This window comes from Nicotiana tabacum, chromosome 21, assembly GCF_000715075.1.
Source record: "Nicotiana tabacum cultivar K326 chromosome 21, ASM71507v2, whole genome shotgun sequence".
In the NCBI taxonomy this organism is placed as follows: Eukaryota; Viridiplantae; Streptophyta; class Magnoliopsida; order Solanales; family Solanaceae; genus Nicotiana; species Nicotiana tabacum.
The window spans coordinates 89,552,337-89,578,411 of NC_134100.1; the positions used below are offsets into that span (position 1 = coordinate 89,552,337).

The following is a 26,075-nucleotide window of genomic DNA, read 5'->3' on the forward strand; positions in this document are numbered from 1 at the left end:
CATGCAGATGGCGTGGGCTATAGCACACGAAAATTTGAGAATCGTGCGAAATTCAGTTTTATCTCCCTAAAACGCCAAAATTGAGGAACGGTCATGGCAACTCGGTGACTATTGCTCTTTAGGTATTTTTTTGATAGGCCGAAATTTTTTTAATTCCGGTGGCCCGGATGCATGTAGATGGTGTGGGCTATAGCACACGAACATCTAAGAATAAGGCGAAATTTCAATTTTATGGTCCTAAAATACCATAAAATGAGAAACGATTATTGCGAAGCAGTGACTATTGTGTCTTAGGTCATTTTTGATGGATTGGCAAAATTTTAGGCGATTGGGTTCTAGTCGCCCGGATGCATACAGACGACATTGGCAAAAGTACACAAAAATCTGAGAATCGGGCGGAATTTCAGTTTTATAGTCCTAAAACGCCAAAACAACGAGGAACGGTCATGGCGAAGCGGTGACTATTGTTCCTTAGGTCATTTTTGATGGGTCGGCAAAATGTTAGGTGATTCAGGTCCGGTCGTCCGGATGCATGTAAATGGTATGGGCACATGAAAATCTGAGATCCAGGTGAAATTCCAGTTTTATGGCCCTAAAATGCCAAAAATCGAGGAACACTCATGGCGAAGCTGTGACTATTGTTTCTTTGGTCATTTTTAATGGGCCATCAATATTTTAGGCGATTCAGGTTCAGTCGCTCGATGCATGTAGATGGTGTGGGGTATAGAACGCTAATATCCAGAAATCGGGCGTAATTCCAATTTTATGGCCCTAAAATGCCAAAAAATGAGGAACGGTCATGGCGAAGCTGTGACTATTGTTCCTTTGGTCATTTTTGACAGGCGGGGAAATTTTTAGGCGATTCGGGTCTGGTCGCCTGATGCATGCAGACGGCGTGGGCTATAGCACACTAATATCGAGGAATCGGGCGGAATTTTAATTTTATGGCCCTAAAATGCCAAATAACGAGGAACGATTATGGTGAATCGGTAATTATTGTTCCTTAGGTTATTTTTGATGGGCCGACAAATTTTAGGTGATTCGGGTTCTGTCGCCCGGATGCATGCACATGGAGTGGGCTATAGCACACAGAAATATGGGAATCGGGAAAAATTCAAACTTTATAGTCATAAAAAGCCAAAAAGTAAGGAACGGTCATAGCGAAGCAGTGACTATTGTTCCTTAGGTCATTTTTGATAGGCCGGCAAAATTGTAGGCGATTCAGGTTTGGTCGACCGGATGCATGCAGATGGTGTGGGCAATAGCACACTAATATCGAGGAATCGGGCGGAATTTCAATTTTATGGCCCTAAAATGCTAAACAACGAGGAACGGTCATGGCGAATCGGTAATTATTATTCCTTAGATTATTTTTGATGGGCCGACAAATTTTAGGTGATTATTGTTTCTTAGGTCGTTATTGATGGGTCGACAAAATGTTTGGCAATTCGGGTCCGATCGCCTGGATGCATGCAGATGGCGTGGGCTCTAGCACACGAAAATCTGGAAATCAGGCGAAATTTCAGTTTTATGGCCCTAAGACGCCAAAAGAGAAGAAAAGTCATGGCGAAGCGATGTCTATTGCTCCTTAGATGATTTTTGATGGGCCGGTGAACTCGTCCAATTTCACACCTCCATTCAAGGTTATGAAACGGTCGAATTCAATAGTAGTACCCAACAAGAGCCGGGGTCGATTTTCACAGGGAGTTATATATAGGAGTTAAGCGTATATATTATAGTACGTTAGTTTGAACTATCTCAATTTACACTTTTACAAATTGGGGTTGATTCTATGTCTAATTTAAACTAAGATTGCAAGGTTAAGAAATGAAACTAAGAGAATTGTTTTTGTTGTTTTTCAAGTTTTATAAAAAGCCTAGGCCTATGACCATCACCTAGGTGTTTGCCTTATGGGTTATAGACCTTAATGCTTGTTTTGTTGATCGGGGTGTATTATAACTATCAACACTCAATTACCCACTCAATACCTCTTGGTCAGAGAGTGATTTTACACTATTTGGCTTTCTCAAGTCCAAATGGGTATTGCACTAAGCGGTTGATAAAAGCTCAAGTCAGGTTATTACTATCTCTAGGTTAAACCCTTTAATTGGGATTATCAATCTCTCGATTGACCCAATTTCTTGTTAGCCAAGTTGTCCTAGACTAAATCTCTCTTTCTCAAGTAGAGACAAAGTCAAATAGGCATGAACTAATGTTTGCAACCATTAATTTTACAAATTAAAGCATGAACAAGGTTAAATAATAAACACCCAACCATAAACAAGCATCAAATTAAACACCCATAAGATTTGCACACTAGGGTTGGGTCACAACCCTAATAAAAATCGAGCTACTCATGCTTGAGATTGAAGAAATAAAAGAAAAATGATAATTAAACTCATATTGTGAAATCAAAATGATAAAATTTATGTTAAAATATCCTAAAATATGAAAAACTACTAAAAGAAGTAAAGAGAAACGACTATTATAGCTGCTGATGTCAAAAGTTTTCCTAAAATTGTGAAACTCGTCTATTTATACAGGGCTGGAAATTTCAGACAAAAATGCCCTTCGGGAGGTTCTGCGGCCGCACAATTCCATGTGCAGTTTACAGATTTCTTCAACTTGACAGGACTGGAGGTCTGCGGCCGCATAATTCTGATCTGCGGCTGCAAGGCATTCTTTCTGCGGTCCGCAGATTTGTAACTGCGGTCCACACTTTTATGTCTGCGACCGCACAATTCCTGTGCGGTCCTCACTTCTGAGGGCTTGGAAACTTGGGACTTTGCACATTCTCTGAACTTTGTTCCTAGCCATCTTTTGCGGCCGCACAATTCATGTGCGGTCCGCACTTTGTACAAAAGTTTGCTGGCCTTTCTTTCATCATCTGCGAACGCGATGGGAATTCTGCGGTCCGCACTTTATGAGCTCTTGTGACTTTTATGGCCTTGAGTTTAGACTACTCCTTTTTGAGTTGGATTTCATCTCGGGAGTTCATCTTCTAATATTCCTACAATTTAGGACATTTCATCAGTTTTCGGGAACACAATTCAATGCTTTTAGACTAAAACAAAAGCTAAAAGGCGCTAATAAGTAGTCAAAATTCTCACTATCAGCCGGAATTTTTTTTTGTGATTCAGGTCCGGTCGCCCGGATGCATGCAAACGGCGTGGGCTATTATAACACACGAAAATCTAGGAATCGGGCAAAATTCTAGTTTTATTGCTCTAAACCGCCAAATAACGAGGAACAGTCATGGCAAAATGGTAACTATTATTCCTTAGATATTATTTGATGGGCCGGCAAAACTTTAGACGATTCGGGCTCGGTCGCCCGGATGCATGCAAATGGCGTGGGCGATAGCATAAAAATTTTGGAAATTGGGCGAAATTTCAGTTTTATAGCCCTAAAACATTAGAAAATGAGGAACAATCATGGTGAAGTGGTGATTATTGTTTCTTAGGTCTTTTTTTATGAGCCGGCAAAATTTTAGGTGATTCAGGTTTGGTCGCCCAGAAGCATGAAAATGGCGTGGGCGCACAATAAAATATGAGAATCAGGCAGAATTTCAATTTTATGGCCCTAAAATGCCAGAAAATAAAGAACGGTTATGGAGAAGCAATGATTATTGTTCCTCAGATTGTTTTTGATGGGCCGGCAAAATGTTAGGCGATTCGGGTCCGATCGCCCAGATATATGCAGATCACGTGGGCTATAACACAGAAAAATCTGGGAATCCAGCGGAATTCCAGTTTGATGGGCCGGCAAAAGTTTTGGCGATTCGGGTCCGGTCGCCCGGATGCATGCAGATTGCGTGGGCTATAGCACATGATAATATGGAAATCGGGCGAAATTCTAAAATTATGGCTGTACAACGCCAAAAACGAGGAACGGTCATGGCAAAGCGGTGACTATTATTTCATAGGACAATTTTTATGGGTTGGCAAAATTTTAGACGATTCTGGTCCGTTCGCCTGGATGTATGCATATGGCATGGACTATAAAATACGAAAATCTGGGAATCGTATGGAATTCCAGTTTTATGGCCCTAAAATGCCTGAAAATGAATAACGGTCATGGAAAAATGGTGATTATAGTTTCTTAAGTAGTTTTTGATAGGCCGACAAAATTTTATTCGATTTGGGTCCGGCCGCCTCGATACATGCAGATGGTGTGGGTATAACTCACGAAAATTTGAGAATCGGGCATAATTCCCATTTTATGGTCCTAAAATACCAAAAACGAGGAACGGTCATAATAAAGCAGTGACTATTGTTTCTTAGGATATTTTTGAAAGGTTGGTAAAATTTTAGGCGATTTGGGTGTGGTCTCCCGGATGCATGCAGATGACCTGGGGTATAGCACACGAAAATCTAGGAATGAGGCTGAATTTCAATTTTATGGCCCTAGAACGCCAAAACAATAAGGAACGGTCATAGCGAAGTATAGTGATTATTATTCCTTAGGTCGTTTTTGATGGGCCGGAAACTTTATGGGCGATTCGGGTCCGGTCGCCTTGAAGCTAGAAGATGGCGTGGGCCATACCACACCAAAATTTGAGAATCGGGCGAAATTCCAGTTTATGGCCCTAAGACGCCAAAAAATGAGAAACGGTCATGGCGAAGCGGTGATTATTATTTCTTTGGTAGTTTTTTATGGGCTCGCAAAATTTAAGGGCATTCGGGTCCGGTCGCCAAGATGCATGCAGATAGCGTGGGCTAAAGATTTGTGAATCGGGCGGAATTCTAATTTTATTGCCCTAAAACATCAAAAACACGAGGAATGGTCATGGAAAAGTGGTGATTATTGTTCCTTGGGTCATTTTTTATGGGCCGACAAAAATATTAGACGATTCGGGTCCGGTCGCCCGGATGTGTGCAGATGACATGGGCTATAACATACAAAAATCTGGGAATCCGGCGGAATTCTAGTTTTATGTCCCTAAAATGGTAAAAAATGAGAAATGATCATGGCGAACCAGTGACTATTGTTCCTTAGGTTGTTTTTGATTGGCCGACAAAATTTTAGGTGATTCGAGTCCGGTCGTCCGGATGCATGCATATGGTATGGGCTATAAGACATGAAATTCTAATTTTATAGCCCTACAACGCCAAAAATGAGGAACGGCCATGGCGAAGCGGTGACTATTATTCCATAGGATATTTTTGATGGGTTGGCAAATTTTTAGACGATTCTAGTCCGATCGCCCGGATGCATGGAGATGGCGTGGGCTATATAGCACACAAAAATTAGGGTAACGGACGGAATTCCAGTTTTATGGCCCTAAAATGCCTAAAATGAGGAACAGTCACAGTGAAGCGGTGACTATAGTTCCTTAGGTCGTTTTTGATGGTCCGATAAAATTTTAGGCGATTTAGGTCCGGTCGCCTGGATGCATGCACATGGTGTAGGCATAGCACACAAAAATTTGGGAATCAAGCATAATTCCAATTTTATGGCCCTAAAACGCCAAAAAATGAGGAACGATCATGGTGAAGTGGTGACTATTATTCCTTAGGTTGTTTTTGATGGACAGGTAAAATTTTATGCGATTCGGGTCCGGTCGCTCAGATGCAAGCAGATAGCGTGGGCTATAGCACACAAAAATCTGGGAATCATACGGAATTCCAGTTTTATTACCCTAAATCGCCAAGAAACGAGGAACGACCATGGCGAAGCGGTGGCTATTGTTCCTTAGGTTATTTTTTATGGGCCGACAAAACTTTAGGCGATTCGGGTCTAGTCGCCCGGATGCATGCAAATAGCGTGGGTTATAGCACGAAAGTCAAAGAATCGGGCAAAATTCCACTTTTATGGCCTAAAACGCCAAAAATAGGAACGGTCATGGTGAAGCGTTGATTATTGATCCATATGTCGATTTTGATGGGCCAACAAAATTTTAGGTGATTCGGGTTCGATCGCCCAGATTCATGCAGATGGCGTGGGCTATAGCACACAAAAATTAGGGAATCAGACGAAATTCGGGTTTTAAGGCCCTAAAATGTCAAAATAAAATAAGGAACGATCATGATAAAGCGGTGACTATTGTTCCTTAGGCCATTTTGATGGCCCGGCAAAATCTTAGGTGTTTCGGGTCCGATCGCCCGGATCATGCAGATGGCGTGGGCTATAGCACTCAAGAATCTTGAAATCGAGCGAAATTCCAATTTTATGACCATAAAAAGCCAAAAAATGAAGAACGATCATGGCGAAGCGATGACTATTGTTCCTTAGGTCATTTTTGATGGGTCGACAAAATTTAAGGCGATTCGGGTCCAGTCGCCTGGATGCATGCACATGGCGTGGGCTATAAAACACGAAAATTTGGGAATCGCGGACTGAAGGGGGAGAGGGAGAATTTCAGTTTTATGGCCTTAAAACGCCAAAAACGATGAACGATCAGGGCGAACCGATGATCATTGTTCCTCATGTCATTTTTTATAGGGCGGCAAAAGTTTAGTCGATTCGAGTCTGTTTGCCTGGATTCATGTAGATGGCGTGGGCTATAGCATACGAAAATTTGATAATGTGGTGGAATTCCAGTTTTGTTGCCCTAAAATGCCAAATATTGAGGAATAGCCATGGTGAAGCAGTGACTATTATTCTTTATGTCATTTTTTATAGTATGGCAAAACTTTAGGCGATTCGGGTCTGGTTACCCGAATTCATACAGATAGTGTGGGTTGTAGCACACGAAAATCTGGGAATCTCGTGGAATTCTAGTTTTATAGCCCTAAAATGCCAAAATGAGTGGAACAGTCATGGCGAAGCGGTCACTGTTTTCCTTATGTCATTTTTATGGGCTGGCAAATTTTAGGCGATTCGGGTCCGGTCGTCTAGATGCATGCAGATGACGTGGGCTATAAAACACGAAAATCTGGAAATCGGGTGAAATTTCAGTTTTATGACCATAAAAGGCAAAAAAAAAAAAACGATCCTGGCAAAACGATAACTATTGTTCCTTAGGTTATTTTTGATTGGCCGACAAAATTTTAAACGATTGAGGTGCGGATGCCCGGATGCATGCAGATGGCGTGGGCTATAGCAGATGAAAATCTAGGAATCGGGCGAAAGTCCAATTTTATGGTCATAGAATGCCAAAAACGAGGAACGGTCATAGCAATGAGGTTACTATTGTTCGTTATGTCATTTTTTGTGGGCTGACAAAATTTTAGGCTATTCGGGTCTGGATGCATGCAGATGGCGTGGGCCATACGAAAATCTAGGAATCTGGAAAAATTTCAGTTTTATGGTCCTAAAACTCCAAAAACGAGGAACGGTCATAGCGAAGCGGTGACTATTGTTCCTTAGGTCATTTTTGATGGACCGACAAAATTTTAGGCAATTCGAGTCTGGTCGACCAAATGCATGCAGATGGCATGGGCTATAGCATACGAAAATCTGAGTATCAGGTGAAATTTTAGTATGGCCCTAAAACGCCAAATAACGAGAAACGGTCATGGAGAAGCGGTGACTATTGTTTCTTAGGTCGTGTTTCATAGGCCGGCAAAATTTTAGGCGATTCGATTCCGGTTGCTCGGATTGATGAAGATGGCTAGCACACTTACCTAGGAAACGGGCAAAATTCCAGTTTTATGGCTCTATAATGCCAAAAAATGAGGAACGATCATGGCGAAGCGGTGATTGTTGTTCCTTAGGTCATTTTTGATGGACTGGCAAAATTTTAGGCGATTCGGGTCCGGTTGCCCGGATGCATATAGATGGCGTGGGCTATAACACATGAAAATTTGGGAATCAGGCAGAATTATAGTTTTATGGCCCTAAAACACCAAAAAATAAGGAACAGTCATGGCAAAGCGGTGACTATTATTCCTTAGGCCTTTTTTTATGGGCCGAAATTTTCTAGGTCTGGTCGCCTGGATGCATGCAGATGGTATGGGATATAGCACACGAACATGTGAGAATCGGGCGGAATTCCAATTTTACGGTCCTAAAATACCATAAAACGAGGAATGATCATTGCGAAGCGGTGACTATTGTTCCTTAGCTCATTATTTATGGGCCGGCAAAATTTTAGGCGGTTCGGTTCCGGTCGCCCGGATGCATGCAAATGGCATCGGCAAAAGTACACGAAAATCTAAGAATCGGACGGAATTCCAATTTTATGGCGCCCTAAAACGCCAAAACAACGAGGAACGGTCATGGCGAAAGAGACTATTGTTCCTTAGGTCATTTTTTATGGGTCGGCAAAATGTTAGGTGATTCAGGTCCGGTCGCCCGGATGCATGCAGATGGTATGGGCTATAGGACATGAAAATCTGAGATTCGAGCGGAATTCTAGTTTTATGGCCCTAAAATACCAAAAACCGAGGAACGATAATGGCGACGTAGTGACTATTGTTCCTTAGGTCATTTTTTTATAGGCCGACAAAAATTTAGGCGATTCGGGCGTGGTTGCACGGATGCATGCAGATGGCATGGGTTATTATAGCATACGAAAATTTGGGAATTGGGCGAAATTCCAGTTTTATGACCCTATAATGCCAAAAAATGAGGAACGGTCATGGCGAAGCGGTGACTGTTGTTCCTTAGGTTATTTTTGATGGACTGGCAAAATTTTAGGCGATTCGGGCCCGGTCGCCGGGATGCATGCAGATGGCGTGGGCTATAGCACACGAAAATTTGAGAATCGTGCGAAATTCAGTTTTATCTCCCTAAAACGCCAAAATTGAGGAACGGTCATGGCAACTCGGTGACTATTGCTCTTTAGGTATTTTTTTGATAGGCCGAAATTTTTTTAATTCCGGTGCCCCGGATGCATGTAGATGGTGTGGGCTATAGCACACGAACATCTAAGAATCAGGCGGAATTCCAATTTTATGGTCCTAAAACACCATAAAATGAGAAACGATTATTGCGAAGCAGTGACTATTGTGTCTTAGGTCATTTTTGATGGACTGACAAAATTTTAGGCGATTGGGTTCTGGTCGCCCGGATGCATACAGACGACATTGGCAAAAGTACACAAAAATCTGAGAATCGGGCGGAATTTCAGTTTTATAGTCCTAAAACGCCAAAACAACGAGGAACGGTCATGGCGAAGCGGTGACTATTGTTCCTTAGGTCATTTTTGATGGGTCGGCAAAATGTTAGGTGATTCAGGTCCGGTCGTCCGGATGCATGTAAATGGTATGGGCACATGAAAATCTGAGATCCAGGTGAAATTCCAGTTTTATGGCCCTAAAATGCCAAAAATCGAGGAACACTCATGGCGAAGCTGTGACTATTGTTTCTTTGGTCATTTTTAATGGGCCATCAATATTTTAGGCGATTCACGTTCAGTCGCTCGATGCATGTAGATGGTGTGGGGTATAGAACGCTAATATCCAGAAATCGGGCGTAATTCCAATTTTATGGCCCTAAAATACCAAAAAATGAGGAACAGTCATGGCGAAGCTGTGACTATTGTTCCTTTGGTCATTTTTGACAGGCGGGGAAATTTTTAGGCGATTCGGGTCTCTTCGCCTGATGCATGCAGACGGCGTGGGCTATAGCACACTAATATCGAGGAATCGGGCGGAATTTTAATTTTATGGCCCTAAAATGCCAAACAACGAGGAACGATTATGGTGAATCGGTAATTATTGTTCCTTAGGTTATTTTTGATGGGCCGACAAATTTTAGGTGATTCGGGATCTGTCGCCTGGATGCATGCACATGGAGTGGGCTATAGCACACGAAAATATGGAAATCGGGCAAAATTCAAACTTTATAGTCATAAAAAGCCAAAAACTAAGGAACGGTCATGGCAAAGCGGTGACTGTTGCTCTGTACGTATTTTTTGATGGGCCGAAATTTTTTTAGTCCCGGTGGCCCGGATGCATGTAGATGGTGTAGGCTATAGCACAGGAACATCTAAGAATCAGGCGGAATTCTAATTTTATGGTCCTAAAATACCATAAAACGAGAAACGATTATTGCTAAGCGGTGACTATTGTTTCTAAGGTCATTTTTGATGGACTGGCAAAATTTTAGGCGATTGGGTTCTGGTCGTCCGGATGCATGCAGACGGCATTGGCAAAAGTACATGAAAATCTGGGAATCGGGAGGAATTCCAGTTTTATAGTCCTAAAATGCCAAAACAACGAGGAACGGTCATGGCGAAGCGGTGACTATTGTTCCTTAGGTCATTTTTGATGGGTCGGCAAAATGTTAAGTGATTCAGGTCCGGTCGCCCGGATGCATGCAGATGGTATGGGCACATGAAAATTTGAGATTCAGGTGAAATTCCAGTTTTATGGCCCTAAAATGCCAAAAATCGAGGAACACTCATGGTGAAGCTGTAACTATTATTTCTTTGGTCATTTTTAATGGGCCAACAATATTTTAGGCGATTCAGGTTCAGTCGCTCGATGCATGCAGATGGTGTGGGGTATAGCATGCTAATATCTAGAAATCGGGCGTAATTCCAATTTTATGGCCCTAAAACGCCAAAAAATAAGGAACGGTCATGGCGAAACTGTGACTATTGTTCCTTTGGTCATTTTTGATGGGCGGGGAAATTTTTAGGCAATTTAGGTTTGGTCGCTCGATGCATGCAGACAACGTGGGCTATAGCACACTAATATCGAGGAATTGGGTGGAATTTCAATTTTATGGCCCTAAAATGCCAAACAACGAGGAACGTTCATGGCGAATCGATAATTATTGTTCCTTAGGTTATTTTTGATGGGCCGACAAATTTTAGGTGATTCAGGTTCTGTCGCCCGGATGCATGCACATGGCGTGGCACACGGAAATATGGGACTCGGGCAAAATTCAAACTTTATAGTCATAAAAAGCCAAAAAGTAAGGAACAGTCATGGCGAAGCGGTGACTATTGTTCCTTGGGTCATTTTTATAGGCTAGCAAAATTGTAGGCGATTCGGGTTTGGTCGACCGGATGCATGCAGATAACATGGGCTATTATAGCACACAAAAATCTGAGTATCAAGTGAAATTTCAGTTTTATGGCTCTAAAACGCCAAATAACAAGGAACAGTCATGGCAAAGCGGTTACTATTGTTCCTTAGGTCATTTTTGATATGCCAAAAAAATTATAGGCATTTCGTGTTCGGTTGCCCGAATTCATGAAGATAGCGAGCACATGAAAATCTGGGAATCATGCAGGAATTCCAGTTTCATGGTCCTATAATCCCAAAAAAAGAGGAAAGATCATGGCGAAGCGGTGACTATTGTTCCTCCGGTCGTTTTTGATAGGCTGTCAAAATTTTAGATGATTTGGGTCCCGTCGCCTGGATTCATGCAGATGGCGTCGGCAATAACATAAGAAAATCTAGTAATCGGGTAAAATTCTAGTTTTACTGTCCTTAAACGCCAAAACATGAGGAACGATCATGGCGAAGCGATGACTAATGTTCCTTAGGTCGTTTTTTATGGGCCGACAAAATTTAGGGCGATTTGGGTTTGGTCACATGTTTGCACGCAGATGGCGTGGGCTTTGTCACCCGAAAATCTAGGAATCGGCCGAATTTCTAGTTTTATGGCCCTTAACACCAGAAAACGAGGAACGGTCATGGCGAAGCAACGACCATTGTTCCTTAGGTCATTTTTGGTAGGCCAACAAAATTTTAGGCGATTCAGGTCCGATAACCGGATGCATGCAAATGGCGAGAGCTATAGTACCCGAAAATCTGGGAATTTGCCGAAATTCTAGTTTTATGATCCTAAAACACCAAAAAATGAGGAACGGGCATGGCGAAGCTGAAACTATTATTTCTCATGTTGTTTTAGGTGGGCCGATAAAATTTTAGGCGATTCGGCTCGGTCGACCGGATGCGTGCAGATGACGTCGGCCATACACACAAAAATGTGTGAATTAGGCGAAATTCAAATTTTATGTCTCTTAAACGCCAAAAAATGAAGAACGGTCATAGCGAAGCAATGACTATTGTTCCTTAGGTTGTTTGTTACGGGTCGGCAAAATTTTAGGCGATTCGGGTCCGGTCGTCCAGATGCATACAGATGGCGCGGCAGCCCACGAAAATGTGTGAATCGGGCGAAATTCAAGCTTTATGGCCCTAAAACGCCAAAAACTGAGGACCGGTCATCGCAAAGCAATAACTATTGTTCCTCAAGTCATTTTTTATGGGCCGGCAAAATTTTAGGCGATTCGGGTCCGGTCGCCCGGATGCATGCAGATGGATAGCACACAAAAATCTGAGAACTGAGAACCAGACGGAATTACAGTTTTATGGTACCAAAATGCCAAAAATGAGGAACGATTATGACGAAGCGTTGACTATTAATCCTTTGGTCATTTTTTATGGGCCGATAAGATTTTAAGCGATTTGGGTCCGGTAGCCCGGATTCATGCAGATGAAGTAGGCTATAAGCACACGAAAATCTGGGAATCATGCAGAATTTCAGTTTTATGGCCCTAAAATACCAAAAAACGAGGAACGGTCATGGTGAAGCAGTGCCTATTCATTTTTTATAGGCCGACAAAATTTTAGGCGAATCGGGTCCGATCGCTTGGATGCTTGCAAATGGTGTGTGCAATAGCACATGAAAATCTGGAAATCGGGCGGAATTTCAGTTTTATGGCCTTAAAACACCAAAAAGCGAGGAACGATCATGGCAAAGCGGTGACTATTGTTCCATTAGTCAGTTTTAATGGGCCAGCAAAATTTTAGAAGATTCGGGTCGAGTCGCCCGATGCATGCATATGGCGTGGGTTAAATTACATGAAAATCTGAGAATCGAGTGAAATTCCAATTTTACGGTCCCAAAATGCCAAAAAATGAGGAACAATTATCACGAAGCGGTGACTATTAATCCTTTGATGGTTTTTGATGGGCCGGCAAAATTTTAGGCGATTTGAGTCTGGTCGCCCGGACGCATGCAGATAGTGTGGGCTAAGCACACAAAAATCTGAGAATCGGGCGGAATTCCAGTTTTATGACCCCAAAATGCCAAAAACGAGGAACGGTCATGACGAAGCGAAAATTATTAATCCTTTGATCGTTTTTATGGGCCGAAATATTTTTAGGCGATTTGGGTCCGATCGCGGATGCATGCAGATGGTGTGGGCTATAGCACACGAACATGTGAGAGTCAGGCGGAATTCCAATTTTATGGTTCTAAAATGCCAAAAATGAGGAACGGTCATGGCGAAACATTGACTATTATTCCTTAGGTCATTTTTGATGGGCCGACATAATTTTAGGCGATTCCGGTTCGGTCGTCCGGGTGCTTGCAGATGGCGTGGGCAATAACCCATGAAAATCTGGAAATCGAGCGGAATTCTAGTTTTATGGCCCTAAAACGCCAAACAATGAGGAACGATCATGGCGAAGTGGTGACTATTGTTCCTTTGATCATTTTTGATGGGTGAAATTTTTTTTAGGCGATTCGGGTCTGGTCGGTAGATGCATGCAGATGGCGAGGGCTATAGCACACTAATATCCAGGAATCAGACGGAATTTCAGTTTTATGGCCCTAAAAAGCCAAAAAATGAGTAACGGTCATGGCGAAGCGATGACTATTTTTCCTTGGGTCATTTTTGATTAGCCGACATAATTCTAGGCGGTTCAAGTTCGGTCGCGTGGACGCATGCATATGGTGTGGGCTATATCATATGAAAATCAGGGAATCAGACAAAATTCTAGTTTTATGGCCCTAAATTGCCAAAAAATGAGGAACGGTCATGGCAAAGCGGTAGCTATTGTTTCTTAAGTCATTTTTTATGGGCCAACAAAATTTTAGGCGATTCTGGTCCGGTCGGCCAGATGCATGTAGATGGCGCGGGCTATAGCACACAAAAATCTAGAAATTAGCTGGAATTCCAGTTTTATGTCCCTAAAATTCCCAAAAATGAGGAACGGTCATGGCGAAGTAGTGACTATTGTTCCTTGGGTCATTTGTTATGGGCCGAAAAGTTTTTAGGCGATTCAGGTCCGATCATCCGGATGCATCCAGATAGCTTGGGCTATAGCATACGAAAATCTGGGAATCGGGCAAAATTTTAGTTTTATCGCCCTAGAATGCCAAAAACGAGGAATGATAATGGCGAAGTGGTGACTATTGTTCCTTAGGTTAATTTGGATGGGCCTGTAAAATTTGAGGCGATTTAGGTCTGGTCGCCCGGATGCATGCAGATGACGTGAGCTATAACACATGAATATCCTGGAATCGGGGAAAAATTCCAGTTATATGACCTTAAAACACCAAAAAAACGAGGAACGATCAAGGAAAAGCGGTGACTATTAATCCTTACGTCTTTTTTTATGGGCCACAAAATGTTAGGTGATTCGGGTCCGGTCAACCGGATGCATGCATATGGCGTAGGATATAAGCATACAAAAATCTCGGAATCATAGCAGAATTCCAGTTCCATGTCCCTAAAATGCCAAAAAATGAGGAACGGTTGTGGCGAAGCGGTGAGTTCCTTAGGTCGCTTTTTATGGGCCGGCAAAATTTTGGGCGATTCGATTCCGGTCGCTTGGATGTATGCATATGGCGTGGGGTATAGCACACGAAAATCTAGGAATCGGCAGAATTCCAATTTATGGCCCTAAAGCGCTAAAAATGAGAAACGGTCATGGCGAAGCAATGACTATTGTTCCTTAGGTCATTTTTATGGGCCGGCAAAATTTTAGGCAATCCGGATCCGGTCGCCTGGATGCATTCATGCACATGAATATCCGAAATTCGGGTGAAATTCCAATTTTATGGCCATAAAATTCCAAAAAATGAGCAACGGACATGAAAAATGGTGATTATTGTTCCTTAGGTCATTTTGTATGCGCCGACAAAATTTTAGGTGATTCGGGTCCGGTTACCCGGATACATGCGGATGGCTTGGGATATAGCACACAAAAATTTGGGAATCCGGCGGAATTTCAATTTCATGTCCCTAAAATGCCAAAAAATAAGAAACAATCATGCCGAAGTGGTGACTATTGTTCTTAGGTCGTTTTTATGGGTCGGAAGAATTTTAAGCGATTAGAGTCCGGTCGCCCGGATGCATGCAAATGGCATGGGCTATAACACACGAAAATCTGGAAATCGGGCGGAATTCCAGTTTTTATGGCCCTAAAATGCCAAAAAATGAAAACGGTCATGGTGTAGCGGTGACTATTGTTCCTTAGGTCATTTTTTATGGGACGACATGATTTTAGGCGATTCGTGTCCGGTCGCTTGGTTGCATGCAGATAGTGTGGGCTATAGTATATGAAAATCTGGGAATCAGATGAAATTCCAGTTTTATGGCCCTAAACCACCAAAAAATGAGGAACGGTCATGGCGAGCAGTAGCTATTGTTCCTTTGGTCGTTTTTAATGGACTGGCAAAATTTTAGGTAATTCGGATCTGATCGCTCGCATGCATGCAGATGGCGTGTGTTATATACACTATAGTTAATTATATTGTTTAGACTTTCTTTTAGCTAAGCCTATGTTGATCTCATTTCCATGATCATGTCCTTCTTGACCTAACCAATGTTAATAATTTCGAGGATATCTGTTAGTAGAGCCGTCAAAATTGAGGAGGGTAGTGCGTACGCATACCTTACCCCTACCCCGAAGGGGTAGAGAGGTTATTTTCGAAAGACCCTCGGCTCAAGAAGACGAAAAGATGCAATAAATCAGCACCATCAATAGAAACCGTGGAACAATTAACAGGATCACCAGAACCAGAAAATAGATGAAAAGCAAAACAATTATCAGTATATAAAGCCCGACACTAAGAGGAACAAAAGAGTAGTGTGACTCAACAATAACCACTAACAGTCTAAGACTAAGTCCTAACAGACTAGCCTCACTCTGATGCGTCATTGGAATATGCACAACTATCTCCTACCCTACAACATTAATGCTCGACCTCCACAACTTCCTCTCTAGGGCCATGTCCTCGGTAATTTGAAGTCGCGACATGTCCTGCCTGATCACCTCTCCCCAATACTTCTTAGACCGTCCTCTACCTCTCTGGGCTTCTCCTCTAAACGTGCCCGAACTATCTGAGCCTTGCTTCCCGCAACTTGTCATCCATGGGGGCCACACCCACCTTCTCCTGAATATCTTCATTCCTAATCTTATCCATCTTAGTGTGCCCGCACATCCACCTCAACATCCTCATTTCATCTACTTTCATCTTCTGGATATATGAGTTTTTAACTGGCCAACACTCAGCCCCATACAACATGGCCGGTCTAACCACCGCTCTATAAAATTTACCTTTGAGAATCGGTGGCACTTTCTTGTCATACTAGACTCCAGGCACTAACCTCCGCTTCATCCACCCCACCCCTATATGTTGTGTGACATCTTCGTCGATCTCCACATCCCCTTGTATAACAAGGTAATTGAAACTGCCCCTCTTGGGGATGACCTGTGATTCAAGCCTCACGTCCAATCCTGCTTTCGTCGGCTCGACGTTGAACATGCACTCTAGGTACTCTGTTTTAGTCATGCTCAACTTGAAACCCTTAGGCTCAAGGGCCTGTCTCCAAACCTCCAATCTCTCGTTGACGTCGCATCTCATCAATCAATACTATGTCATCAGCAAAAAACATACACCATGGCACCTCCCCTTGAATATGGTGTGTCAGTGCATCCATCACCAGGGCAAATAGGAATGGGCTGAGCGCAGACCCTTGGTGTAACTCCATAAAAACCGAAAAATGCTCCGAGTCGCCTCCCACTGTCCTAACCCGAGTCTTAGCTCCTTCATACATGTCCTTAATCACCCTAATGTAAGCAACCATCACATCTTTTGCCTCCAGGCATCTCCATAGGACCTCTCTAGGAACCTTGTCATACGCTTTCTCTATATCAATAAATACCATGTGCAAATCCTTCTTCCTATCCTTGTAGTGTTCCACCAACCTCCTATTAAGGTGGATAGCTTCCGTGGTAGAACACTCCGGCATGAACCCGAATTGGCTGGATCCTTCTTGACCCAACCAATGTTAATAATTTCGAGGATACTTGTTGTGAGCACCTAATTTTTGACTATATTTGAATTTTTATCACCTTCTACTATGTAAATATTTTCAGAATTTAATATATATTTTTTAGCTTTGTTACACTTATATATATATATATATATATATATATATATATATATATATATATATATATATATATAGAAAATATTATTAATAATTTAAAAGGTCAATTATTACTATTAGTATTATTTTTATTACTATTTTTATCTTTATTTTTAAATAAAATAAATTAAAAACCGAAAATAAATAAAAATTAATTATTATTATGATTTTTTTAAAAACAAATTTTGGATGGGAATTAAAAAATAGGAAAAGTAAAAATATAAAATTAAAAAGTAAAAGTAAAAGTAGGTAAAAATTGTTTAATAAAAAAAGTGAAAGAAAGTGGAAAACTTTAAAAATAAAAGTAAAAGAATGTGAAAATTTTAAAAAATAAAAAGTAAAATAAAGTTGGAATTAAAAATAAAAGTAAGGGTATCTGGTTTTTTTTTTTTAAAAGTAAAAGTAAGCAGGAAATTAAAAAAAAGTAAAATAAGTGGGAAATAAAATAAAAATAAAGTAAAAAAGTGGGATTTTAAATATATTAAAATAAAAAAGAGTGAGAAATTAAAAAATAAAAGTAAAGGAAAGTGGGGAATTATTTTTTTAAAAAAAATAAGAAAAATGGGAAGTGGAAATTCTTTAAAATTAAAATTAAAATAAAAAATAAAAAATAAAAAATAAAAAATAAAAATCTGAAAATTCCGAAATTTTTTTCTATAAATAGAAGAGAAATGTGATGAAAAAGAGAGAGAGAAGAGAAATGTGATGAAAAAGAGAGAGAGAGAGAGAGAAAGGAATTGAGAAAATTTTATTTTTCTTCTTCTAGGATAAGAAAATTTCTACTCGTTTCATTCTTTTTTCGGCTTTCTTTCGAAAAATCAGCAGCTTCACCACCCCAAAACCACCAACCCTTCACCACTTTTGAGCCATCATTAACCCCCCTCCCCCTCCCCCACAAAAAAAAGCTCCAAAAATAGCTACTAAATCGTCAGTTTTGCAAGGTCGATTGAGGTTGCAAGTTGAGATTTGCCGCTCGAGTTTTCCGTGGTCCGAAGGGTCCAGTTGAGAGCTATCCGATCATTGAGTGGTTGTAATTTAAATCCACAATCATCAATACAAAGGTTCACTTCTCTTTCTATTTTGTTTTTCTCATTAATGTTTTGGGTCACTCTGTTTTAATTTAACTTTGAGTATGATATGATAGAGTTCGCATCTGAGTGTGCTAAGATTAATTTGTTCTCATGTTGAGTATTTGTTATGATTAATTTATTGGCCTTTTTAGTAGTTCATATGGTTAATTTTATTGATGAATATGTATTAATTCGTTACTTTTCTTGTTTATTCAATGAAGTAATGGCTTTCCATTTTAGCATGCTTTAGTTTCATTTTGATCTCCTATCTTAGTGACTAAATTGGTCCTGCATGTATCTATCTATTCCTGCTATAAATTTAGTCTAGTTTCAAATATTGGTTAGCAGTAAAATTATAAGAGATTAGGTTGGGCCATGATTGGTGTAAGACTTTAATTGGACTTCCCTAACGTATTTATGGGCTAATTGTTGCACATGACCAAAAACAAATAAACATTCACAAGCTAGCCAACTTTTTCCATATTTAATTTACTTCATTTCCTCCATAACAATATACATACCTCATGACCTTACAATAATGTCAAAATTAGTAATTGAATAATATTCGAACACCGTAGATTGATTTAAGCGCGATTAATAATAAATCATTGTGACTATGGGTACGGTTCCTGTGGCATAGTCATGATACGTAAACCCCAATTCAAGTGCGCGTTTCACGCGACTTGACCATAACTTCAAATAATAATAAAAACAAACATGTTGTAAATCGCGGGTGCGTTTCACGTGGCGCGGTTTGCAATGTGTACCAAAACGACAAATGTGCGACATCGCGACTTGTTCAAATAAATTTTATAAATATTAAAAAGCGGTAAAAGACAAAAATGCACAATAGGTTTAAAACATGGAATAAATCAGATAATTATGCCAAGTATTAATTGTTAAGCGACCGTGCTAAAACCACGGAACTCGGGAGTGCCTCACACCTTCTCCCAGGTTAATAGAATTTCTTACCCGGTCTTCTATGTTCGCGGACCAAAAAATAAGAGTCAAATTTTCTCGATTTGGGATTCTAAAATAAACCGGTGACTTGGGACACCACAAATTATTTCAAGTAGCGACTCTGAATAAATAAATAATCTCATTTCGAATAATGTCATTTAAATTGGAAAAACTCCCTATCCCCTCGGGAAAAAGGAGGTGTGACACTTGTTAGAAAAAATTAAAGGATGTTCTCTAAACTTCTGATATTGTTGAAATCTCTTCGATATTCACTCTTTTTTTTCTTTCACAAGGGAACCGCCCTCCTACTTTTTTTTTTTTTTTTTTAATCTCGTTGAAAGACTATACATCTACCCTATCTCAATGTATTTCTTTAGAGGAAGACTCACATTTGTTCCTCCTTTCGGATGATGAATCTTTCTCGAAATATGAAGTGTGAATCAAACCCATATTTAAATTAAAACTGAGATATTGATGCAACTTCTTCCCTTCTGAATTAGATAGTCATATCTAAAAGAAGTTGACAACGGCGTCACATGAGCCTAACCAACCGAAAGGGCATGGAACGTCCAAGACGAGGACGACCATCGAGTTCACTCTTTAATTTCCAGTCTAAGGGTGGTGACCGGAAAGGTGCTGCCGGAGAATGAAAGATGTCAAAAAGCATCTTCTTAAGAAGCAAAAGGCTTAGAAACTGATAAAAGCAAATTCTTAATGAGCATATCCTACTTGCCCTCTCTTCCCACAGTTTAATTAATTCAATGACTGCCAAAAAAATAGGGGAAATTTCTCAAAAAATTCCACTCAAAATCGTATATAACGGCTGTCTTACGGCCCCAATACTTAAGCCCATATCTTTGTTTAAGCAATAACCTTTGCCAACTGTTAATTCCATTACTGTGTTTCATTAACAACCTAGCCATGCTGTTTCTAACTAGCAATTTTCCACTTATCAAGGGAATGAAAATGATAGGCTCGCGCAATATTCGGTGTTAAAATTCCCAAATCTGGAATGACAGGCGGCCAAAGCGCACCACGGATATGACAAAGAAGCGCCCCTCAATCGATTAGAATCCAAGCAGTAAAAGGGGAAATCTTTCTTTCTAATACAAACCACAAAAACCTTTGCCGCGAACTTTTTCAATCGGTCGTGTAATTAAGTATTATAATACAAATACACTCAAGAATCAACAGAAAGCATCGGGCATGCTATGTGTTGCAATGACAGACTATGCCTGAACATGAATTCCAGAATTTTCACAAATGTTACAAAGCCATATAAAGTTTCCATTCAATCTGTAAACAATTTACATTTTCCTCAAATTGTCTAACCTTGCTTGCAGATCACTGTCTATTCCACCGTCGTCATGTTCACTTGCCTCAGCTTGTGCAACCTTGTTTTTCGCTGCTGGAGCAGCCACAGCAGCAGAAGGAGCATTGACAAGCTGCCATTAATTCAAGGACCATAAAATTAGCAGTACAAACATATGATAGATCCAAATAAGTGTGTAACGAAAGAGTGGTAAAATACCTCATTATTCATACTAATTCCAATCTCATCAAGGACCTGGTTCACCAACTCTTCAGTTTCTTCTTCTTCCTCATCCCCTTCCAAAGCATCATCGATGGCATCTCCCATCACCTCACTCACCATTTCCATCTTTTCATTTTGCATCTCAAATTCTTGCATTATTCTCTGCAATGCCGGCAAATTCATCTGCCTGTTCATCTGTCCCATTGCCTTTGTAACACCTTTCATTGCTTCACCCATTGCTTGTGTTGATTTTAAAGTCTGATATCAATGATAATATTTGGGTATTAAGAAAAGAAAGAGTTAGCAAACCATTCATTCGTCAGACAACCAAATACGTTAAAAGTAAAATCGACTCTGTTAAGATCTGTTAGTCAATCATTCACACAGCATAATGATTTCTGTCAACCAATTTGCCTGTAGCTATATATTCTGAACGAAAAGAGAAGATATCATATCTTCAGGACATCTCAATTTCTTTGCATCACGGAAAAAAAACTCTTTGCTTCGTTTCCAAAGATAGATTCTCTTTTATTCTTCTACTTCCATGTTTTTAGCTTTTCATCCATTCTTTCTTTCATTTCTTTTTCGCTCTGAGCCGGGGGTAGGGGTGGAGAAATCAAACTTTAATGATTTCAGTGTAGATAGACAACCCAGTGGTCGGGCATGCAAAGGACTAGTTTATCAACCTTCTTTTTTTTTGGGAAAGAAATGAATTTATCAACTTCCAGTATATAGAATTATTATGTGCAAATTTTGTATCGATGCTCCTTCAACACAAAGGCAAAGAAAGGAGACAGATTTCATCTAGCTTCATACAAATGAACCAATGGAGACACATTTAAAATTGTCCATGAGCATGTGAAGGAAATTTATTGTTAAGGTTGCAGAATTTACTCAAGGGGAAGGGAAGAAATCAAGGATTCTGTCATGCAAATATTAAGTTTTGTGAACAACGTCCCACAATGACAGTGGTTGTATTCTCAAGAAAGATTAATACTTTTCAAGAAGTAAAACAATAGCAATAGCTACATCAGCAACAAAAGCTAACAAAAATGTTAATGATAATGATCATGTCCATAACTACCTGTATTCTGAGGGAGACACCTTGAAGTTGGGACTTAAGCTTGTAAAATTTTTCAATCTGATGCCTTGTCCTGATAAGATCTTTTGCCATCACCTTTACAGCACCCTGGAATCAAAAGAACTTCAAATCATAAATGGGCTTAAGTATTGTTGCTAATCCTATCTCCTTGCACTATCTATAGCATAATACTATACCGACTTAAAAAACAGAAGTGACAAAATAGCTTAGTGCCTTTTTCCAGGACTCGGTGCACTCGCACTAACTCTATACAGTAATTATTTGCATATGATTGTAAACTCTGTTATACCAACAGATTTTCTGTTCAACTAATTGACCCACGTCTAAATTAGAAACCTAAGCGATGGGTTTTATCGGCGGTTTGCTCTGAGCAATGTTTGATTAACTAGAGAATAGTCCCTATTCAGCACTTCATTAATAGTATGACTGACGTTTACTATTAGTTCAAGCAGCCTACAATACCAATAACAAAATTGAAGGATAGGCTCCTCCATCATAGAACAATCCACCTCTAAAAATAAAAAAGATGGAGAAGTACTCCTTACTAGGACAGTGGGGCTAAGATCCAGAGAGAAGACCTACCATCTGCCCTTGCTTTGCACTTTTCTTTATCTCTGCAATTAGCTTCTTCTCTTGTGTTTGTAGCCCCTGTCGCTCCCTTTCTATTTCTCGGATAGATTTATCAAGCATACGCTTATTTTCACGCAGGAGCTCTGCAAATGAAAATAAAACATTAAAAAATTATGCAAAGAAAGGCTTCAGGAAAAGCTAACAACAATCACATTCCGTCAAGTTCCACAAGGATATCACAGCGCAATATCATGCACCGGCTTACTTAAGAAACAATAAAGGAGGAAATTAACAGCTAAACTCCATAAAACTGAGAATCAGCAAGTAAAGCTGTAAAAATACCAAGCAAAAGTATTATCTTCTAAGAACTACAGCAAAATCAGTTTTCTATAAAAGAAACAGAGCCATATTAAATTTAATAAGAAACTAAAAAAGATAAGTGAATAGACAAATAGCACCATTACAACATGCAAAGACTTCTTAAAACTTCAAGAGAGGTATAGAAAAGTTAAAAAATTCAAAAAAGAATTAAAAGTTCTCTAAGCTATCCAAAAGAAATAATGGTAAATTTCCAACAACAATCAATTACCCATCTCCCAATGTATTACAATTTTTAAAAGCAAGGAAAAATGAAAAGGTACAAGAGATAAATGCCCTGGTAACTATTCCAGCACAAACAATGCTACGAGTCAAACTCTGATCAAATTCATAAACCCTTAAATACAACTCAATTCTGATATATTGAGACTTCTACAAAACATGTAAGGTAAAATAATGATACATTCAGACATTAAAGGACTCGTAAAATAATATCTGTAGAGGTATGATTTGGGATCTGGACTTGCAACCTTGCTCTGATAAATAAGTAGGTATACCAGACATACAAACATAAAATTGATGTAGTTTATGAGATCAATTTCCTACACAAAAAGGTGACTTTTCCAAAAGAAGTGGGCACATACACAGAACAAAGTACTGTACTTATCTGAATCAAGTTAGTTTTTCTTTTTTCCCTTTTTTGGGTGTCAACTTATTCTACCGTTTGTGTTTGAACAAGACCAACACAAAGTTGGGGTTTTACTGGTTAAGGTTTAACAGTAGAAAATACAAATCGATTATAAAATATTCAACTTTTTCCCTTTCTTGGCCTTTTTGCTAAGATAATGTGTAGTATTTGTCCTTATCAGTTTAATATCCGTGGGATGTTGTGTCACGTGATATTCACACATAAAATGGGAAAAACAAGCTTTAAATTTTTTAATTGAGTAGTAAAGAGATGCTCCCGAAAACCTGCTTGATCAGCAAAATAGAAATTTTAACCATTCTACAATCTAGACACTAGAATTTACATAATCATGGAGGACTAAAAATTGGATCACGATACTCTCATCCTCAAACACCATTTGAAGAATGCTACACCCAAAAAAACTGCCGAACCTAAGGTGGCCAAAGACAAATCTTTGCCATCAATCTAGCAAATTTTAAAACTGGAACATCCTAAATAAGTTATTCATTATCCTAAGTCCATTTATGCATCATCCCCTTTTCCTGAAACTTTTTTCTAAAATTTAGAATAGTGGTGTTCGGAGCAATTTGCGTGCACCTGGACTATTCAACCGGGGTACTTGCTACCTTACACTAGCACAGTACCGGCTAATTCTACCAAACAAGGCTTAAGCAAATGGGGAAATTACCCGGTGCTTTTTGTCTCCGCTGAGATTTGAACCATGATTTTCAAGGTTTGCAAATGCTTCATTGACCCCCTCTCCCCGTACATCTGCCCTCTTAAACTTAACTAAGCAAAAGCATCAAAACCAGAAACCTAATTTCGCATGAGATAGAGATTCTACAATTGCAAATCAATGATGAAAGGTCAATCATACTTAATTTAACACACTTATCCTTTTTTATAAAAAAATTACCACAGTTATCAATTCCAGGTGATCGCGCATCAATTCAAATAGATCGCTAAATACATCACGAAATAGGAAATTTTAAACCGCAAATAAATCATTAAAATAGCAGTAAAAAATCAATTGGATTAAAATCAAGCAGATATTTTTTATTTGGAAAAAAAAAAGGTACCTGCGGGAGTTTTTCTCTTGCCGAATAGGAAACTCATCTTGATCGATCGATCGGTCCGGTAGTCGATTGCTTTCGATTGAATAATTTTTATTATTCTCTATCTGAAAAGGAATGATATTTTGAAGGAGAAAAAGAGTGGGTTTAGGCTTAAGGAAGAGTCAAGTACTACGCGGCAAGAGTGGTTGGCGAATCCAATTCCGCAACACGGCGAAGTTAAGAGTCCCAAAAAGAACTTTCCGTTAGGAGATGGGCTTCGGATTTTATCTCAGATAGGTGGGCGGGCCTCTTTAATTGGACTCCAAGTCAGCCCATTATATCAGATCGGCCCAGACATTGGGTTGGAAGTACACAAATAACCCTCAAGTTAGATGATCTTGAATTTTTATCCCCGCTTGTCCCATGAGCAGAACTTCAAATTTAATAGAGTAATATTCATAAACCACTATATTTTAGAGTCTAGTAACTATAATATGTCTAATTATCATATGTAGCTACTATTCAATTGTTACTAACTTGTATCACTTGTATCCAAACGCGCAACGAATACAACATGTGTCAATTGTATTCGTCCGCACAATAAATACAACGTGTATCAACTGTATTCGTTTGCGCAATTTTATTCATTCGTGCAATGAATACAATATGTATCAGTTACAAGGGTATATACAAAGGATATAACTTGTATCGACTGTATACAGGAGTGTATACAAAGGATACAACATGTATCGACTGTATTTGTTCACGCAACAAATATAACTAAGGCAAAATACAGAATACAAAAAAATAAAATATTCTTGTTGAGAGAGTCGAACTCAAGAGACCTCCACTAACTAAGCGAGCGCTCTAACCAACTGAGCTACGAGAGCTTGTTGCTCTCTTATTTCAGTTCAAAATAATTAATCTCTTAGTTCATAGATTTGCTATAAATTTCAAATATAGCTATGAATAGTAAATTTGCTGAAAGTATAGTTACGAATAGTAAATACAATGTAAATGTTTGATGTGTCGCGTAATTTTCCCCACAAATATATAACCCTCAAAGTGGATGGTCTTGAATTTGTATCCCCTCTTGCTCCATGGGTAGAACTTCAGATTTAATACGTGTTTTGACTTTCAGTTCTACCCCTGGGACAAACGGGGGTTAAAAATTAAAGACCACCCCAAAAATGTCATATCTATGCAATTTTTTGTCCTTTTTACGCTATGGGAAATGCAAAAAATTGCAGAAAAAGGTGGTCATGAATCTTTGGCCCCGCATAATAATTTGTTTTTAGAAATGACATATGTTTCTTATGAGACATACGTCCCAGTTGTAATGTGTGCATAAGTTAATTTTGCCTATGAGGCAAGAGTTCGAGACATTCCAAGAAGTTACCGACAGTGCAATATGTTGCATATTGGATAAGCTTTTCAGTTGTATTGACTTGTTAACAATTTAAGGAACACATGCAACTTTTATCAATAAGGTAGAACTTGTGACTAATTGAACAGGTTTACTATTTTATAATATCCCGAACTCTTGCCTATTGGGGCAAGTGCATGTATAGCCATTCTCATGAATGTTATTTAGAGATTAGCGAGTATTTATTTTGTCTTAAAATTTTAAACTAAAAATTTTAACTTCAAGACAACTCAGGATATTTTTGTCCTGAAAAATTGAACTGAAAAACTAAAATTCGGGAC

The 26,075-nt window shown here is 39.5% G+C and overlaps 1 protein-coding gene and 1 pseudogene across 1 annotated transcript; one reads left to right on the forward strand and one right to left on the reverse strand.

Moving 5' to 3' along the window:
• Positions 1 to 20,183: 20,183 nt before the first annotated feature.
• LOC107764456 (vacuolar protein sorting-associated protein 2 homolog 1) lies at positions 20,184 to 24,678 on the reverse strand. The gene is made up of 5 exons (XM_016583020.2): positions 24,393 to 24,678; positions 22,320 to 22,450; positions 21,720 to 21,824; positions 20,633 to 20,893; positions 20,184 to 20,546 (listed from the first exon to the last, which is right to left on the reverse strand). The coding sequence occupies exons 1-5, from the start codon at positions 24,427 to 24,429 to the stop codon at positions 20,409 to 20,411; spliced, it is 672 nt and encodes a 223-aa protein (XP_016438506.1). The 5' UTR covers positions 24,430 to 24,678; the 3' UTR covers positions 20,184 to 20,408.
• On the forward strand, positions 23,442 to 23,602 carry LOC142175620 (U2 spliceosomal RNA; annotated as a pseudogene).
• Positions 24,679 to 26,075: the final 1,397 nt, after the last annotated feature.

What these genes read in the sequence shown, in the direction of transcription:
- LOC107764456 (XM_016583020.2), bottom strand. Translation starts at nt 24,429, where the DNA reads ATGAGTTTCCTATTCGGCAAGAGAAAAACTCCCGCAG. An exon ending in CAAGAGAAAAACTCCCGCAG is followed by an intron (nt 22,451 to 24,392) that starts GTACCTTTTTTT and finishes TTTCATTTGCAG; the next exon opens with AGCTCCTGCGTGAAAATAAG. An exon ending in GTGCAAAGCAAGGGCAGATG is followed by an intron (nt 21,825 to 22,319) that starts GTAGGTCTTCTC and finishes TTTTGATTCCAG; the next exon opens with GGTGCTGTAAAGGTGATGGC.